Source organism: Glossina fuscipes, unplaced genomic scaffold (genome assembly GCF_014805625.2).
Source record: "Glossina fuscipes isolate IAEA_lab_2018 unplaced genomic scaffold, Yale_Gfus_2 61546, whole genome shotgun sequence".
Lineage (NCBI taxonomy): Eukaryota > Metazoa > Arthropoda > Insecta > Diptera > Glossinidae > Glossina > Glossina fuscipes.
Window position 1 is genome coordinate 65,816 of NW_024003757.1, and position 18,630 is coordinate 84,445.

The following is an 18,630-nucleotide window of genomic DNA, read 5'->3' on the forward strand; positions in this document are numbered from 1 at the left end:
TAAAGGCGATCTCACACAGTGCATACTCTAAAATCTTTACAGAAAAATTTTGGAGTAGTTTTTAGACCTTGAAACGATGGAGGAGTTGGTGGAAAGTGCAGCATTTCCTATCAACAAATCGCAAGAAGTGCAGATATTTTTAGAAGGAAATCTTGCTCTTCCAAAAAAAAAAAATAAATAAAAATTTCTAGGTTTTGTAAATTTATTAATCATGGCAGAAGTTAAAAATGAAATTGTTAAACTACAGAAACGAGAATGAAGGAAGAGTATATACATATTATATATATTTGTCAGATAAGTTGTGTATTAGGGATTATTGAATTAGAAAGGCATAGTGAATTTTTTTTTATATCACAAACTAGTACTTTATATTATTTAACTTACTTTATTGTTTTTCACAGATGAATACTTATTTAATTTTTACATTACATTGTAAAAGATAATTCGTATCTTTATTTATTCATTCTACTTTTTCCTTAAATAAATTTATATGGATTCACAATTTACGTGAAAATTGTTACATTAAATTGGGTTTTAGCTACAATAATTTTTTAAAATATCAGGAAGCGCTTCTGCTGTCGATACTTCGCAAAAAAATTTTCTTGCTTAACGCAGCGCAATACAATTTCTTGTTTTCGTATACGGTTGCGCTCTAAGAGAGAACATTTTTTTTAGGGAGTCGAATTTAGTGATCAATATAATCTCCACATTCATTCCAACTTTTTTCTAAGTTTTCGCTGCCTTTTTTGTAAAACAATTTTTCTTTGCTCTTAAAATAGGACTCCGTTTTGGCATTTACTCCTTCATTTGAGACAAATTTCTTCAGCGGGGTCCTCCTTTTATGCATCGGAATCACGGGTGCCATAACTTTGTCGGCGGACTTTTGAGTTGCTGCTCGGTTCGAACGATTTTCAACGGCTGCTGTTCACATAACTTGAAATATTTCTGATTTATCTATGCAATAGTTGATCCATGTTGCTTTCATTGTCGTGTACCAACGCAAGAAATATTATCTATCCCGCTTGAATAGTTCTAAAAAGTACTCTTGATTCTCGTCACGTTGGTGGTTTTGTCCGGTTTGCGCAAACGCGCCATTCACTTCCAGCAGAGCTTTTTTGTTGACAAAGTGGTAAATACTCTACATTCAGGAATTTTCAATTATTTCATGCAGCTTCACTTTTTTCCAAAACGATTCTGTACACTTTTTCAATGTTTTATGAAACAACTGCCGATTTTAGAAACCCGAGGGGAGTTTAGAATTATCGGTGTTTGTACGATTGAATGAAGAGTCTCCGTAACGCTTATCAAGTGAATGTTTGGCTTCAACAGTATTATTTCTCATTGAAAAAACTATGTTTCATCAATACACTAAGCTCCTTTCCACCACAACCTGCAAAATAATTATTAGAATGCTATGAAATTTTGACATATGTCGTTTGACAGAAATTATATGGGTCGTCAGAAATTATATGGGTGCACCATAAATGTGTCAGGCCGTAAGTTTATTGAGCGATATGTTAATGTTCGTTATTAAATCAATAAATTTTGATATATTTTTAAGTTGACTTTTTGAGAAAAAACCAAAATCAAACTGATTATAGTCATTGACTCCGAACAGAGAATGTTCGTACATGAATAACGCCAGTACAAATTAGTGATTCGAAAAAAGAAGACCAAGAAACAAGGCATTTTCAACAGGCATCAAAAGCGAACAGAATTAAAAATCGAAAATTGTGAACCTTCATTAAAAACATTTCACAAAATAGGGAAACACGAAAAAAAAATTGAAAGTAAATGAAGATCATTAAAATGAAGCAACAATATATTTTAGTTATATCAAAATTTAAAATTTAGAAAACTTTCAGAAGCAGAAAGTTTGCTTCATTTAAAAATGTTCGCTGTAAATTATATAAAAAGAAATAGTAAAGTTTTTAAAGTTATCAAAATGTCATCCTTGTCAAAAGAAGTAAATTATAACAAACAAAAACAAAATTCAACCTTTATTGTGCATGTTAATTTTAGTACAGTCAGATCATATAAATTTGTATGCCGAATAAGTGATTTAATAATTTTTACTAAATAAAGTTTTCGAAAAAAAATTAAATAAATAAAAATAAAAGAAATGGAGACACAGTTTCTCTGAAAGGAATAGTAAAATGGTATGTGTGAAAAAGTAGTTAAAAAAGTTGAAAAATTTCGATATGTTGTTGATCATCCCAACATTAATCGATGAATAAAATTGATATTGCATTAGTCGGTGTTCGATTACAACTGGATAGAAACTTTACTTTTGTATCTTGCTATTCTATCCCCCAGGCGTCTGATATTAGTATTTGCTGAAAGCGTTTTCATCTGTTCCATGAACTTCAATGTTAAGCAAGACTATTTTGATCTTATTTTCAGTTCTGGTTGTTATGACGAGGTGTTCGAGCTTGTATTTAAGTTATATTTGTGTGAATTGAATCATATTAGCAATTATTCAAAAAAATTATTTGAATTGAACTCTTCGCGTTCCTTCGTTTATTGTTCTAGTCTGATCTAGTGCAACTGCTTCGTTAAGAATTACAATTCACTTTCAGCTTTCATCAGAAACGCAAAGTTGCAATTTATCTTTCAGAAAACTACTTATGTCTGACTTTGTAGTGCCTTTTCTAATGTGTCTTATGATTTCGAATAAGATGACATTGCAGTTAGTTTGCCTATTTATTCGGTTCTATATTTTATCATTCTATCTATATCCGTCCAGACTGATTAAAAATATTATAAAAACTGACTTGCTAATTGGTTTTCCTTACTCTGGAGTAAAAAATAAGTTCAATGTTTTGAGTAACGGTGTAATGCATATATAAATAAAATAAAAAAACAGTCGAATCTGATATGTTTCTTCAAATTAATTAATTTAAGGCGGCTGGGTTTCCAGGTGGTGCAGATGGTATACCATTTTGCATTTTGAGTATTGTGGTAGTTTTCCATGCTCTTATTTAACTCCGGTCTTGGGAAACGATATTTCCTTGAGATGTGGAAAGAGTCCTTCCTGATTCTCCTTCGTGAGAACGGAGCAAGGAATAATGTCCAAAATTGTAGAAGATCGCTAAATTGATGACTCTTGCTGAATTATTTAAACATTTCTTAGGCGACAGATTTCTACCGTCGCATAGCGCTTATATTACTACCCACTCAACAATATTTTGTTAAAGGTAGGTTTATAATGGATCAACAAACTAATATTGTTCACACAGATTTCATTAAGCCTTTCGCTGAGTTTAATTAGAAACAAATTTTATATAAATTGTATTGTACCAATTTCCTAACTAATTTGGTTCCCTGGTTTAAGTCACATTTAATTGGCCGTACACAACGTATGTTGCTTAATTCTTATATTATGTCATATAAAAAGTCCTTGCGGTTTTCTCCGCGGGGTAGAGTTAATGCCTTTACATTGGGCAACACTCACCTGATTGTCTTAAGCGAACAAATACTTAAAATGTTACAATGCAGCTTACATTTTTCGTGAAGATAGTTTTCTAATTGTTTGGTCGTGTAAAAAGTTATATTGATTTGAAAATGGATAAAATATTTGAAGAAATATGCTATGTAATGATTTTTTACAATAAAAAAACATGAAAAACTTGCCGAAAAATTTATGAAATGTACGTGAGTGAACGAAGGACCCAAGATTTGCTCGATTCCGTTCCGAAAATTTTGCAAGTGCTGGAGCAAGACTGGCACGTAAGCTGGCTGTAATAAGGCAGGCACTAAACCTGAACCCCATGACAGTTTGGAAACATTTGAAAACAGCACGCTACAAAACGGAGCTCGAAACCGCCGAAAAAACCGCAAAGAGTTTTTATATGAGTCGTTACATCACGATCTACGCAAGTCACATCTTGTGTTCCGTAGGGCAGCAATTTGGATCCTCTACTCTTTGGTTATATGTTCACGACTTATAATCTTCTGTTTCCTCAATTTTCGAAAGCGCCAATCTTTGCATATGACGCCAAGTTATTTTACTCTTTTAACGTCTTTGAGGATGCTAGTATCTGTGTTTGACCTATGCAAGTTATATGTATGGTGTAAACATAATAACATGCCGTTTAGCTTGAAAAATAAAAACCAGTAATGTTTTGCAGAGGGTATAACGCATTAAAAAAAGCGTAAATTCCAACTGTCTGTTTGAACAAACGAATAATTAGAAACGGACTTCAACAATTTACTCAGGGCAACTAAACAGTGTCACTTCATTAAGATCAAAAGCTGAGTAGACGACAGTGCATGCCTTTGCTGAGCTAGCTGGTTCGGAAGATGTGGACGGGTTTGTTATTTTGTCTCTCACACACTCCTCTGTCGTTTACAACTGGAAGAATAGCATTCAAACTACCCTAGAGTAATTTTAATACATTCATCGTATAATCATGTTTTTTTGTAACATAAACCTTTATATAGAATTTAGGGTTAGCGTACCTTTGTATAATTTTTCGGTTGTTTATATATATATATGTATGAAGTGCTTTGCAATCAGTCACGGGTAGGGACGGTTATGATTATGATGATGTCCATATTGCTTATGTAACACAATATTTCATTTTAAAAATAAATAAAGTTATGCAATCAAAACTCAAATACCGACAATGACTGCAGCGCACTGAATTAAAAACAAGCGAGGAGAGAATATAAGGGTTGTTTGCTTATTGAATTGATATAAATTTACACCAAATTAAATGCAACATGCATTTCAAGCTTCGTTTTGTTAAAAATACCGATAACTTTCATTTTACTGGATATCGAAAATTTTTTTTCTATAGTTTCCATGACAAAGCAATAAAATATTTTTTTTTTTTTCGATTCCTTTTTTTTACACAAACCAATTACTACATGCTTTCTTCGATAATTATTCGGATTGTCTTAATTTTTCCATTTTGCACAAGTACAATTTTTACATGGTTAATAAAACTGGGCACTGGGAAAATATGTATAAATAATTTGTAACTTAATCATGGGTGATTCTTTAATGCATACTCTCTTTATTATTATTATTTTTTTTTTTCATAAAACTTCAGCAATTTCAGCAGATTATAAATTTTTATTGTTCTTATTTGTGCGAGCATGCATATTTTTGAAAGAATAAGGGTATTATATTGTTTATAAGAAAGCAATATATAAGATTGCACGATGCATTGATTTGTATTAATTACCTTTGACATTAATTGCCTTTGTATTAATTGTCTCAACACGGTTATTAATATGCTTGTATATATGTTTATTTGAAATTTATGGCACTTTTTCTCTTGTTTTTCTTGTTCAAATGCCCTTAGCAAACTATTAACATTTTATATTTTCTTTTTTTTTTCGACGTCCACGTCAATATGTTATACAATTAATATTTAAAAAAAGTTTTGTTTCATCAGGTGTTATGCTTGCTTTTGCTAAGAATTAAACCTTACTTATTTAACTCGATGATTCATCACAAAATTTATTGCCACCTACGTAAAAAAAAAGAAAATGCGCATGTTTTTTTACATTCAATTTCTTTACGTTTTCAATCAATTTTTTCTTTCTCATCCTTTGTTCTTCACGTCGAACTGTGCACGTCTTTCCGTTTCCATATGACGCACGGTTGCATTCTTAAGAAAAATTATTAAGCAGAAGCACACGTTACGGTGAGGATTTCATGGATTTGGGGGTTGCACTCGACCCTAAATTGAACTCTAATTTCCAGGTTCAATCGTCCGTTAATAAAACGCAAGCTCTACTGTGGTGTATTCAGGATTAGCCCAAATCTAATGACACTTACTTTGGCCATAGCCTAACAAATGGGCTAGCTGTGTATCTCACTTGTAAGGCCTACCTTGGAGGATTCAGTCATAGTATCGTCCCGAAACTGCCGGTGTTACGTTGGTGAAGCTGAGTGAGTGTAAAATTTTTTTGAAATTTGCTTTGCATAGCTTGGGATGAACCTTTATATTACCATTAACACCTTACGAGGGTCGTCTTAAGCTTGTACACATTCCAACTTTAAAAAGGAGTGTTATTCGCCATTTTTACTGGACGTGATAAATATTCGTATTCTGGCAGGCCGAAAAAAAAAGCGATACTTTAAATAATAAGTTTAGTTGTTCCTGCTGGTTGTAACTAAAGTTTGCTCTTCTTCTCGTTACAATTTGCTTTTCAGAGGTTGAATGGTTCCACGCTAGGAAAATGCATTGATTCATTTATAAACTGTGTCAAACAGTCCTCTAAGGCCGTAATCGCCTTCCGCGTGTGGATCGCATGGCCAAGCCACCGCTTGTTATGTATGTTGAAATCTCCAGTCACTTTGATGTCACTATGGGGCAATTTATATAGTAACATATAAAGATATTTAGTTAGATAGGGTATCAAAGCCGTTTGATGGCTAGTTAATTTTACCACTAGAGAAGTACATTTGGGATCCTGAATACTGTATTATTATGGAAAAAAATTCCATTGCATGTATACATCACAAGCCCTCTATATGATATGAAATTTGAGCCAAGTTGGACGTGTTGGACTTTGAAAGTACGTAGCTACAGAGGTTTGCTGGACCACCCACTATGTGCAGCCACAACGCGTGACTCACCGCGCAATTGGGGTTTAAATGAATTAGGGGAGAATTATTGGTTTCTTTTCGCTGTTATTATTATTGGTTTTGCTCCTCTAACTAGTGCTTGTGACGTCTTTAGGTCTTAAATAAATTTTTCTTCATCGTCCAGCCCAATACACATGCACAAACAAAATCCAATGAATGCTTTGTAACTAAGCACCTACATGGACGTATTGTGGGCATTGCATACCATGTCCGCCAGTTGACTTGTCACTTGTGTTGTGTGTTTCTATGTCACCCTCTCTTATTCATTATGTCGTTATCTGATCGCCTATATGCATCTAAACTTCATTTTGGCGTTACAAATCGTGCCTAGTCATATCGAAACAGTTACACTTATTTCTCTAAAACCATGTCATCTTCATTTTGTTTATTATTACAAAACAGTATTCAAAAGAAATGTGTCTACAAATAAAGACAATTAATTATCTTCTTTACGGAACTTCCGCGATAATAGATATAATAAGAATCAATAACAAATTTGAGTTTACCATTAGCGTTACCATTTTCTTAACATTTTTATTTTTAATATTTTTGTTGTTGAATGGATAAAAATCTCTGATAGGCCTGCCGTGGGGAATGCATTTCCTAGCTTACTAATAACATTTAATAGATACGCAAATATTCTAATTTCCTTTGCTTTAGTGAACTTTTATACATGGAAATATCATACAAGACCCCATTAAACAATTTTTCCCTTTATTAAAGCTATCCATAGTGCTCCAGCTGCAGACAACTATCAAGGATTAAAGACTCTTCTAAACCAAGGCAATTGCCTGACTGCGAGTTTGAAGCTGGACAGAGTTTTGTCTGATGCCGACTTGTGTGATCGCAAACCTTTGGGTTTTTGACCGAAAGCTTATCTGGGCAGATGCGATTTTACTTCTGACACTATTGAAAGATTTGGGGGGATCAATAAAAGTTTTCAGGGGGATGCTATTCCTATTAATATTTATTTAGAATGTGAAATAGTTGGTAGACTTGCAAAATGTTGGTAGATCTGAAACTAATTAGTAAAATTGTGTAGTAAAAATTTGAGTTTTTTACTAAAAATCAATTGCAATTGGTTACATTTGTGTTAGAGAATATTTTTATTATTGGGAGTGTTCAATGATCTAAAGACACCACATTAGTAACTACGACAACAAAATAAAAATCCACATGTTTTGCTTGAACTTAAAGCATATACTTCTTTCCTTGTTTGTGAACTATTTGGTCTTCATTAGCGTACTTATTAATCATTATCAAAAATGTCAAAATTTGAAGAAATAGTGAATTTCGGCTTCCCAAATAACATTTTAAGCAATATTCCACGTGTTACTGTAAAGAAAGGATCACGCGTTTGCTTTTGTCAATTGGGAACCCAATTTTTTACAGCTGGATTTACTTTTGGTATCACCAAATATGATACCCTAGTCAGTTCTGTTGAAAACGATGTTCTTAACGCAATAAGTCATTATTGAAAATCCAATGATTGAAAATTTATGCCAAGCTTTAAAACACGCATCATTAACACGTTCGCGGACATTTAAAATTTCAGGGGGCTGCGAAATTAGACAGGCAATTATTTTTGAAACTAGTTGTAATATCCAAAATCTGATTATACATATAATTGAAAATTGTAAATACACGGAGAAAAATAAAAAAAATAAGAATGTACTTAATGAATCAATTGGTCATTATCTTGAAATGTATATTAATTACAAAAACTTAAGGTTAAATGAAATTAAATGAACAAAAATTGCCTTTAAAATTTGAATGCTGTAGCATTCACGTCATTTTGCATCACTATGAAAATGAATGCTATAGCATTCACGTCCGCGAACGTGTTAAGGGATTTTGAATGTTCCGAAGAAGAACATCTGTAAAAATTACTAGAAAATGGTGATCTTGATGATAGAAGACCTTCAGCATTTTTACGTAAATTTCCTTAACCTATGTCATATGATCTGCTAAAATCTTTATGCTTTCAAAGCTTACCGTTAACGATTGATCATCTTGTCAATCAGCTCAGACAGCTTAAACAAAGTCGCGGTTATGGCAGACAACAATAACGACTAATTACATTGTCAGTAAGCACAGTGATCTCGCCAAATTCGCATGAAATGCGTTGTAATATCCAGGCCCAAATTACTGAGTTGTCCAAACGAACCTCCAAGACCGCATACAAAGTGGCTCGTGGCTGAAACGAAGGGACTTTTCGTTCACTGTAAACCGCGCAGATTACCTCCTGAAAAACTTTAAGTTGTCAAAGAGAATTTAGTTATGTTATGCAGTTGGGTGTATGTTGTCAAAAAGAAAAACAATAAAGCAAAAGTTTTTTGAATAGATCAATTAAGAAACGCGTTCGACGGTTGCAAAAAGCAACTTATCGACATTTCACTTCTACCATATTTGGTCGAAGGATCGCCGCTATCGCATTGGATTCGGTATGGGAGCAGTTTTACAACCATATGCCACCGAGTACCGAGTATCTTGCATATTTTGTCAAACCAAAACGCCAATTGGTAACGTAGAGATCCCTGAAGAACTTTCTAAACACATAAACATCGATATAATTCATCGATATTCCTTCTTCAAAACATTATAGGCATTGTCTTAAATGTATTGACAGATTCACAAGATGGCCGGAAACCATACGTTTGAAAGACTATTGCAGAGGTAGCAGCTAAGGATTTCTGTCATGGCTGCATTTCTAGTCTTGATGTATCCACCCAAATTATAACTGATCAAGGCGGATAGTTTCAATCAATTCTATTCCAAGAATTCGCCAAAGAGCTTGGTTCTAAATGCGTCCATAGAGCATCTTATCACCTTCAAAGAGAGGGCTGAAATGAAAGACCCATCGAACTTTAAAAAATGCGATTAAATGTCACATTGCAACAAAATGGACAGATGTTTTATCACTATTACTATTGGGACTTCGCAATCTAATAAACGCTGATACTGCTTTGGTGTGTCCCTCGAGCCATGACAACATGTTCCTATCTGCTTTGAACCACTGATTCCATGTTGAAGCCTTATACTCACTCTTACAAACTTATTAAACGGGCGGATAAAACGTTTGTAATTATAGTAAACGGCTCAGAAGAAACAGTATTGGCAAATAGATTAAAACCAGCGAAAATGGTCCAAAATCGTTCGTCTCATCCGCGGAAATACATGTTTTAAGCTAAGTTGAGATCGTAGAGAGGGTATTGTAATTGTATTAATAATATTTCTAACATTGATGCTAACCCTGTCAAGGCATGTTTAGAATGTAAATAAGTTGCTGGGCCTGCAAAATATTCGCATATCTGGAATTAATTAATAGGTTTTTGCAGCAAAAATTCGGATTTCTAACTAAAAATAAATTGCGATCCCTTACGTCCTTATTACGGAATATTTTTATCATAGTGATTGCTTGTGTATCAGCTTTAGACAAACAAGGACTTAACGACACCACAAGATTATAGTAAAAGAAATTGACTAAAAGTTTAAACGTCTCCTTTATTGATTCTAGTATCAAAATATAAAGAACTGATCAAAGTTGGGACGATATTTAGCAAGTATCGAATTTTTCAAATCCTGTTGCGTTAAACTCAACAAACGAGGGTGATGCGGCCATTCAAAACCTCTTTACTTCTGAAGCATTATTGTATAAAAGTATTATATGAAAGAAATTAACTCTTGAGGTCGGAAGCTTGAAAACGCAGCTGAATCAATGCTATTCTAGATTTAGATCTCGTTCCTACGATAGATCTTGATCAAAAAATAAGCCTACTTGGCTTTGCGTATACTACCATATTTTTGCAGGCAAAGCCAGAAAATGCAAACATGCCGTGTGGAAAGAACGCTTAGTTACGACGGTTATGAAACTATTAAGTATCCATAACGTTTTAGTATTTGACGGGGACAATAAGTAAAATTTTTTAAATGATAGTGTTGCAGAAGTTTCTGTTCTGCCATTATCCTCTTTTCCAAATAAAAAGAAATCGTCCCATATCATTTTAAAAGCAGCCAACAGCCCAATCACCAGCTTATTGCATCTTCGCCGCGAGCTTCCGTTCATTTTCTTGTTTTGATTATTGACATCTCCAAACCAATTATTGAGGTTGATTTCTGCAGCAATTGCGGTGTTCTAATTGATGCACAAGTGCTTAGTAGACCCACTAACTCAAATATTTGTTAACGCCATAGCGGCTGAATACAAAATATGTTAGACATAACATTGCTTTTAATAGAAAATAAATTTTTATGACTATTATGGAGCTACTTGAACTTAGCCGCAAAAATGGATTACACCAAGCCGGGAAAACATACGGCAATGCGTTTGCTAAGGACTGAAGATCCAGAGATTTCATACGATCTCGATTCTCGATCGATATGAAACTTTAAAAAAGCATGTCTTCCTAAATCATCAAATTTCGACGGATGAAAAGCACATTTGTAAAAATCTATCATAGCGCCATTCGGTATAATCGAATTCTCAAAAATACCTTTTCAGTTGCGGAATCCAGAGCAGGTGCTCCAGAGATTTGTCAATGGAGTGTTCAGAGGCCTAGGCTTAATTTCTGCATACATTGACATGTTCTGGTTGTAAAAAATTTAGAACATTTAACATTAATATACAATCGGCTTGATGAGTATGGCTTAAACATTAAACCTAATACGTCCACTTTCAGAGTTTGAAGCATGGATTTTCTCGGTCACAATACTTTCAAGCCTTTTAAGAACAAGATAGCTGCCATTAAGGAGGTTCAAAATTCATTAAAAGAGTTTAGAACTTTGTAGGAATGATCAATTTTGACCACGGATATATTCCTAAGTTAGCAGATCTGAATTATCCGATGCACGATATAATTAATAAGTATATATGGGATGAACAGGGCCTCAAATCTTTTGATCTTATTAAGGAGATATTCTACTGAAAATTTTGTTAAATCATTTAAGCAATGAGGTAGATTTATCTTTAGCGGTTAATGCTTCAAATATTGCAGTATATAGCGTACTGAAACATTCCGTGAATGAGATTATTGGGTTCCCATCTACATATGGTACATTTGATCACTTGCTGTGAGCGACCTTTGTTGGTGACAAAGGTTTCAGACATATTTTGGAACATAGAAAATTTTCCGGTTTTGCCGATCATGAATCGGTAACAACGGCTTCAAAATCTAAAAGAGATAGAAATCTCTGATAGGCCTGTCGAAGGGAATGCATTTCCTCGCTTACTAATAACATTTAATAGATACGCAGAGGCACCAATGTTGCGCCATATACATTTTCGCCAGCTTTTCAAGTCCATGGTCTAAAATGTGTGGTTTGAAATCTAAAAGTACTCTTTAATGAGCAAAATGTTGATAACATGGCTATTATTTCAAGGGAATCTCAAAAACGAGTGGCGTTGGCATTTCTAAATAATTACGATCCACGTTTTGAATTTTTCCTGAGGGAACTGACGAACGGGGAACACAGTTTTCGTTACAGTTATTCGGTAGTCACAGAATTAACATCTGCCCGTATCATGCACGGGCTGATGGCGTAGCAGAATGCTTTCTTAGGCGATTGAAAGGAGTACTACTACTAGGCATAATCCAACAAAATGGATTGACGAGCTTCCGATGGAATTTTTGGGGTTGAGATCTGTTAGCAAAGAAAATATACCAGCGAGACCCGTTAGCATAGCGCAATATTGGCTACAACATACCATACGAATAATTCAAAACCTTTGAGCAACATCAGCAAATATTTTCAAACCATTTAGTCGGGCATTATCCATCGTACAGATTCGGAAGCTAAAGTTTATTTTCCCAAGCCATGCAAAGATTGAAGGTTTGTTTTTGCCCTCCATACTAACATAAAGAGTCTTCAACAACTGTATGATAGCCCATTTACAATCATTTCAAAAGAACCTAAACTTGTTAAAGTTAAAATTGGCACTGCAATCAAACCTTTTGAAACAGGCTATGGTTAAAGAGCCAGTCGCACAAAATGCTCACACTAATACTAAACTAAAGAAATACGCCACTTTTAGCTTCTCCAATATTTCTACCGAAGATTTGTAGTGTAGGGTGTTACAGGTTGTTTGTTAGTTTTTTATATTCTGTAAACAATAATCTTATATGTTGTCCGTTATTAATTCATGCATTCATTAATTTGATTACAGTCACTGATTCCATAGAAAGCAGAATGTCCACGTTTTAAATAATACTGCTAAAGTATTCTCCCTCTGTGATCCAAATTTTACTTTTCCGTAAGATCTGGTGCGAAGTTCACCAAACTTATATAAAACAACGGCGGACTTTACCACCGATGCGTCCTTTTTGGGTTTTGCGTAAATATGCCTTTCAATAATATATTTGGTCACAAGTAATATATTTCATCTCGCTTTCTGTATATAGAAACACCGAGAATACCGGGTATATTCGGTTTGTCAAAACGTTTGCAACGCCCAGGAGGCTTCAGAGACCCGGCAAAGTATAAATATTTTTGATCAGCATCAAATTCTGAATCGATGTAATCATGTTCGTCTGTGTAACGTCTGCGTAATTGGCTTCAAATTTGTTTTTGTACGTAAGTTTATATTGGAAATGCACTACGTAAAGTAAGGACACCTCTGCTTTTCATTTTGTTTGCTCATTACTCATAAACTATAATAGATAAATCTACAAAAATTTAAATGTATACTCTATGGGCGATGTTTTAGTACCTCTACAAAAATGGGAAGATCTTTATAGTGCAGAGAAACAAGCTTCAGAAACCCTATTAAGTATATACATTCTTTGTCAGTTTCAAATTCAGAATGCACCTAAATATATCCGCTCTTCATCTGGCCATCTGTCCGTCTGCGTAACCATGTAGTGGTAAACATTCTTACAAAAACGAGGTTATCGCCTACAAACTGGCTGAAGAATTTGAAATGGGGTCAAGCTTTCGATGCCGTGATGGGTGTAAAAGATTCGGCCATGGCCAAATATAATTTTCTTACTTGTTTCTTATAAATCCAACCGTTTTTTTTCCGAATTGTATCGTTTATGGTTTCATTTTTTATTTCGTTTAATACGTCAAAACTTGTTACTATATTTTCTTTAAGAGGGGACTCAGAGTGCATCAGCTGTAAAAAAGTATTTACCAGGCTCGTATATGACATTTAAGGCATAACATTGTAAGAATAAAATAAATTTCTGCGATCTTGAAGGTATTTTATATAAAAGTTTGCCAAATGCAGTAACAAGTGGTTTATGATCTCTTTCCGCAAAAATTTTTTGGTTAAATATAGTGCAATCTGGCGAATAATTTTTTTTCATATGAGAACATAAGTTTGAAATAAATGATTCTAAAGAATTAACCACTCCTAAAGAGCATTGTAACTCTTTAGTATTGGCAAAAGTTCGCATTTGAAATACGGCTTTATATTTTTTCGAGTCCAGTCTTACGCCGTTGTCATTAAAAATGTATCCTAAAAATGATATCAACTTTTTAAACAACTTTGATTTGTTTTTATTGAATTTCAAACCGTTTTCCTTCGCATGTAGTAAGAGCAGTTCCAATATTTGTCATGTTGGATTTAATTACGCGCATGTCGTCTATATAAATTATTAATCGTTCTGTAAACTCAAAAATTTTAATAATTTTGGTATGAAATATCTCGGGCGCGATGTTAATGTAGATAGGTAATCTTAAGAACCGATATTTTCCGAAGAGTGTTTATACCCTCTATATTTAACAATGTATATACTTTAAAGGGGTAAGGGAACCAACCCAAACCCACTATTGATATCTGAAGAGCTTCGCATTACTTGGCTTTACAATTTTGTACGTTGGCAAATGGGTAGTGTTCTCTACATATTGCTTTATTTGGCGGCCAGGAATCCAAACACATATGTTATTGGTCATTAGTTTTTTCTACTAAAATTACAGAGTTGACCCAGTCGCTTCAATCTTCTATCGGTGTTATCATATATCCATTCTTTGTAACTCCATTTTTAGCTCTCCCTGCAAAAGAAATGGTATTTCACGAGGTGCTTCAACAACAATTCATACACTTGGTTTTAATATCAATGGACATTTGGTTTTTAAAAGTCCTATCCTAGTAAACACTTCTGAATATGCTTTAATAACTGTGTTGCGGTAGAGAGTATTTACGTGTTTAAAGAATTACATATTGATTGTTTCAAGACCGCAATCCAAGGAAAAAGCCATTTACAAAACTCCACGAAATAATTATATAAATTTTTGGAAAAATGTTATTTTTAGCGACGAGTCTGAGTTTAATATATTCGGAAACGATGATAAACAAAGAGTAAACAAGGAAGTATTTTGCCAACTGTAAAGCATGATGGAGCATCTGTCATGGTTTGGGGATGCATGTCTATGAATTGTTTTGAAAATCGTTGGCTCTTAAAACATATCAAAAAATATTGGTCGTAAGTTCAATCCTTACGTGCGGTAGTGTTTTCAACAAAGCTGACAGTCTTAGATGCTAGCGCTTTAAGACTTTAGTCATGGAATTTGCTTCTCTGGCTAAACTAATAATAATAATATTTTATTAATAACTTTATTATAACTCTTTTGACACCATTTTGAGTAGACGTAAAGAACAAGCTTATGGGAAAGTGATTATACAGCGGATGGACAATCAAAACGAGCTTTGCTAAAAAAGTTCATCGTACTAGAATAAGTGTTTTTTTTTATATTTATCATTTCCATTTTCGCGCTGTTAATTAACATGTCACAGGGCTGAGCGAAGTTAACAGGTTAAGTTGAAAAAATTTCGTAAATACTATCACAATTCCAACATTCTGATAACTCTCTTTATCTTGTCCAAGTATCGGATGATAAATGGAGGAAATGGTCAAAAATTAATGGATGAGTTCTTTCCTTTTGATTGTTTGAAAATTCTTGACTGCCTTTGGTTATTGAGTTTCTTTAACAAAAACAATACATTGACATAATTTATATTTCGATTTTCTATTTGCGAATAATAACAAAACTGCGTAACAATCAGTCTTAAGAATTATTGAACTATAGAGGTAAGCATTTACGAATAATAATTTTTAGAAAATATAAGGAAAACTAGTGTGCACAATATTATGTTGAGTAAACACTAGACATAAATCTGTTCAGAAGGAACTTGTGGGACGACGTCAAACTAGTTGCAACATCGGAATAGGGATATTTCGTCTCCCACAATATGTATATATATTGTGATGCAGGGTACACTAAATTTGTACGGACGTATGTAACATCTAGAAACGCTTAAGATAAACCGAACTTTTATTATACCGATCGATTCCGAGTCATTTTCTAATCCGATATAAATCTGTCTGTCCGTCTGTTCATGTTTTCTTCTGTTCAAGCTGCAAGTCGCAATTTTTGAGATATTTTGATGATCTTGACCTAAACACGAAAGCTGTTCAAAATGGCTTCGATCGGTCCACTTTTGCGGCCACTCCCCATGCAACATCCTATTCTGAAAAGTCGCCATTTGGAAAAAAATTGCAATCTTCAAAAATTTTCGGCAAAAGTGCAGTAGTGGTAACGGCATTGGTACGAATACTTTCGACCGGCTGGGACAATTTTTTGAACCGCCACTCATATAAGCGTTCCTACGAAAACTGAATCTTTATAGAGTAAAAATGTCAAATCTCCAACATTTTGAGGTGAAAATTGGCTCATTGACAAAGAAATATACCTTACCGAATTTGAACTATATAGGTCTATTTTTTGGTTGCCGCGGCATATAAAGATTCTGATGAAACTTAAACCCTTATATGTCAAAAAGGCCTCATTGTTAATTTTTGAAGAAAATTAGTTCATGACAATAAGGCAGTAAAAAAATTAAGTGGGCCTAATTTTAACAACATGGGTTTATTTCTATTTCCATATAAAATATCTCATGAGTAGTAGGCGCTTTGAAAAAAGGCTTAATTTTTAATATTTTATGATAACAATTAATTCATAGTAGCATTTCAGCAAAAAATTTAGCGGTAGGGAGTTCCGATCACAAATGTCTATTTTTTTGGACCCCAATATATATAGACGCTATCACGAAACGCCAACTGTTATATGGAGACAAAATCTAACAGTCGGCATTGCGGGACTATAATCTTCTTACTTGATTTGATACATAAAGGAGGGATCAGGTCCGTAAATTGTAAAACTTATATATATACCAGTAACGTTTAGAATTTTTGAAACAAATTCTTTAGAGCTTCAAGTTGATAATAGCGAAAAAGATGACAACAGAGAAAAATGATGATTATTATTGATTTATTAATGATTCAATGATGTTAACCTGTCTTGATTAGTAATTATTCAAGTTGTAATAGTCCATTCAGTACTGTCCGTGATGAAGTTAAGTCCCGCAGATAGATATCAGGCTATGCCTGTATAGGAATTATTGATTTTTGGATTCATAAAATTTGCGAAAATACTATTAAACAAGACAAAAAGTTTAAAGAAATATATCATACAGATTACTATACCGAAAATCTCAAACGAATGTCTAGTGTTGTTGAAGTTACTGCATCTAAAAACAGGATGCTCATCTGATTCTTTTGTGTGACGCTCATCACATATATCATATGACATCAGGCCAACAATATATGTTTACATGCACTAATTCGTAGCAATTCGTACAAGCACATGGATTTTCTTCGTCATTTTATATAAATAGATATTAAATTTTAAACCAATATCTGCTATGGATTGTTCAATATCTTTTTTCTTTTGTAGCCATTATTCCATTTGCGTCAAGATGGTTTTCGCTACTTCTTTTACTATCAGGCAGAGTATACTTCAAAATTCAACTATTTATCAAGTTTTTGCAACAGTGAATCCGTCCACAATGAACAAACGAAAAAGTGATGCTCGGGCAGGCGAAATGAAATCAACTAGTGTGATACGCCGATAAAAAAAATAATAACTTATCAATTTACTGGTGCGTACGTCGACTGCTACAAATGAAAGGGCAAAATCAAGCTGCTCTCTTTCTCCTACCTGAGTAAAAAATGCTGAATTTGTATATACTGCGGAGACCCATGCTGTTTTCACTCTGGTCTCACTTGCCAAATCCTCAGGGGTGCCCATGAAAAATTTGTATTTTTCACTTCTGATAAGCGACTAGTATTTCCGATAAAACGAGAGATTTGGTCAATATATTATGAGGGTTATAGGATAAAAACCGGATGTAAGGTATAAATAATTTGGCTTCCGTACACATTGATAAAGACCTAATAAGTTGTTGGTCGAGATCCTTTGCTTATTCAGCCACTCAGGCAGATAAAGACATATAATACAACATATATAAAAACAATAAGACAATATTTCTTGGTTTTGCATACTATTTTATTACGCTAGCTAAAATTCGTTAAACTTGTTATTTTGTTGGATATTATTTTGCCCTTTACGACTTCACTTAACGCTCTATTCACGTATAATAGATTTCGTCCGTCACACATATTTCCCGATGCGTTGAGTGCCAAAGAAAAAGGAGTAGATTTACATTAAGTGGACATGTTTTGATTTTTTTCATGGTTGGTCATTTCCATATCACCTTCGAAGCCTAGCGGTTTTCCTTAGTATTCGCATTTAAAGTGTTTTCATAAATTCATCCTAACCTTACTGTTTGACAGGTATTTTTTTATTTTAGAAAAGAAATCTATAACAATATTTGTGCAGAATAACTCAATATTTTTATGAATTCTTATCAACATATCAAATGTAGTTAGAATCTAACATTACAATTAAAAACAAATCATAATACAATGCATCTTTAAAATTAACAGTATCGTTAAATATCTGCGTTTCCATAAATCTGAAAATACTAAACATCTATTGGAATGTTATCTTCAGTGTCTTTATTATTAAGTATATTATTTTCTTCCGACGAGTTTGAATTGCTAGTCGATAAGTAATTCCATTTTTGAATTGTCGCTGTTCCGTAAATTTGATAAATACTATAGGTGACAATGGCTATTACTGATGATGTTCCAAATAGTATTCTCCACTCCTCAATAGAACCCTAA

The 18,630-nt window shown here is 33.7% G+C and overlaps 1 protein-coding gene across 11 annotated transcripts in view; it reads right to left on the minus strand.

Annotated features, from left to right (window-relative positions):
* Positions 1-417: 417 nt before the first annotated feature.
* The window catches only part of LOC119643724 (vesicular glutamate transporter 1), a 41,523-nt gene continuing 23,310 nt past the window's right edge, over positions 418-18,630 (minus strand). For 5 of the 11 annotated variants that reach the window (XM_038043155.1, XM_038043159.1, XM_038043161.1 and 2 more), the window contains 2 exons: positions 8,600-18,626; positions 418-1,390 (listed from right to left, as the gene is read on the minus strand). In XM_038043155.1, the coding sequence (XP_037899083.1) occupies positions 18,429-18,626 (198 nt within the window). In that variant the 3' untranslated portion in view covers positions 418-1,390; positions 8,600-18,428. Of the gene's footprint in view, positions 1,391-4,492; positions 6,323-8,599; positions 18,627-18,630 lie in introns of those variants that run through there. The other 6 variants (XM_038043163.1, XM_038043168.1, XM_038043158.1 and 3 more) reach the window with 5 other exon arrangements.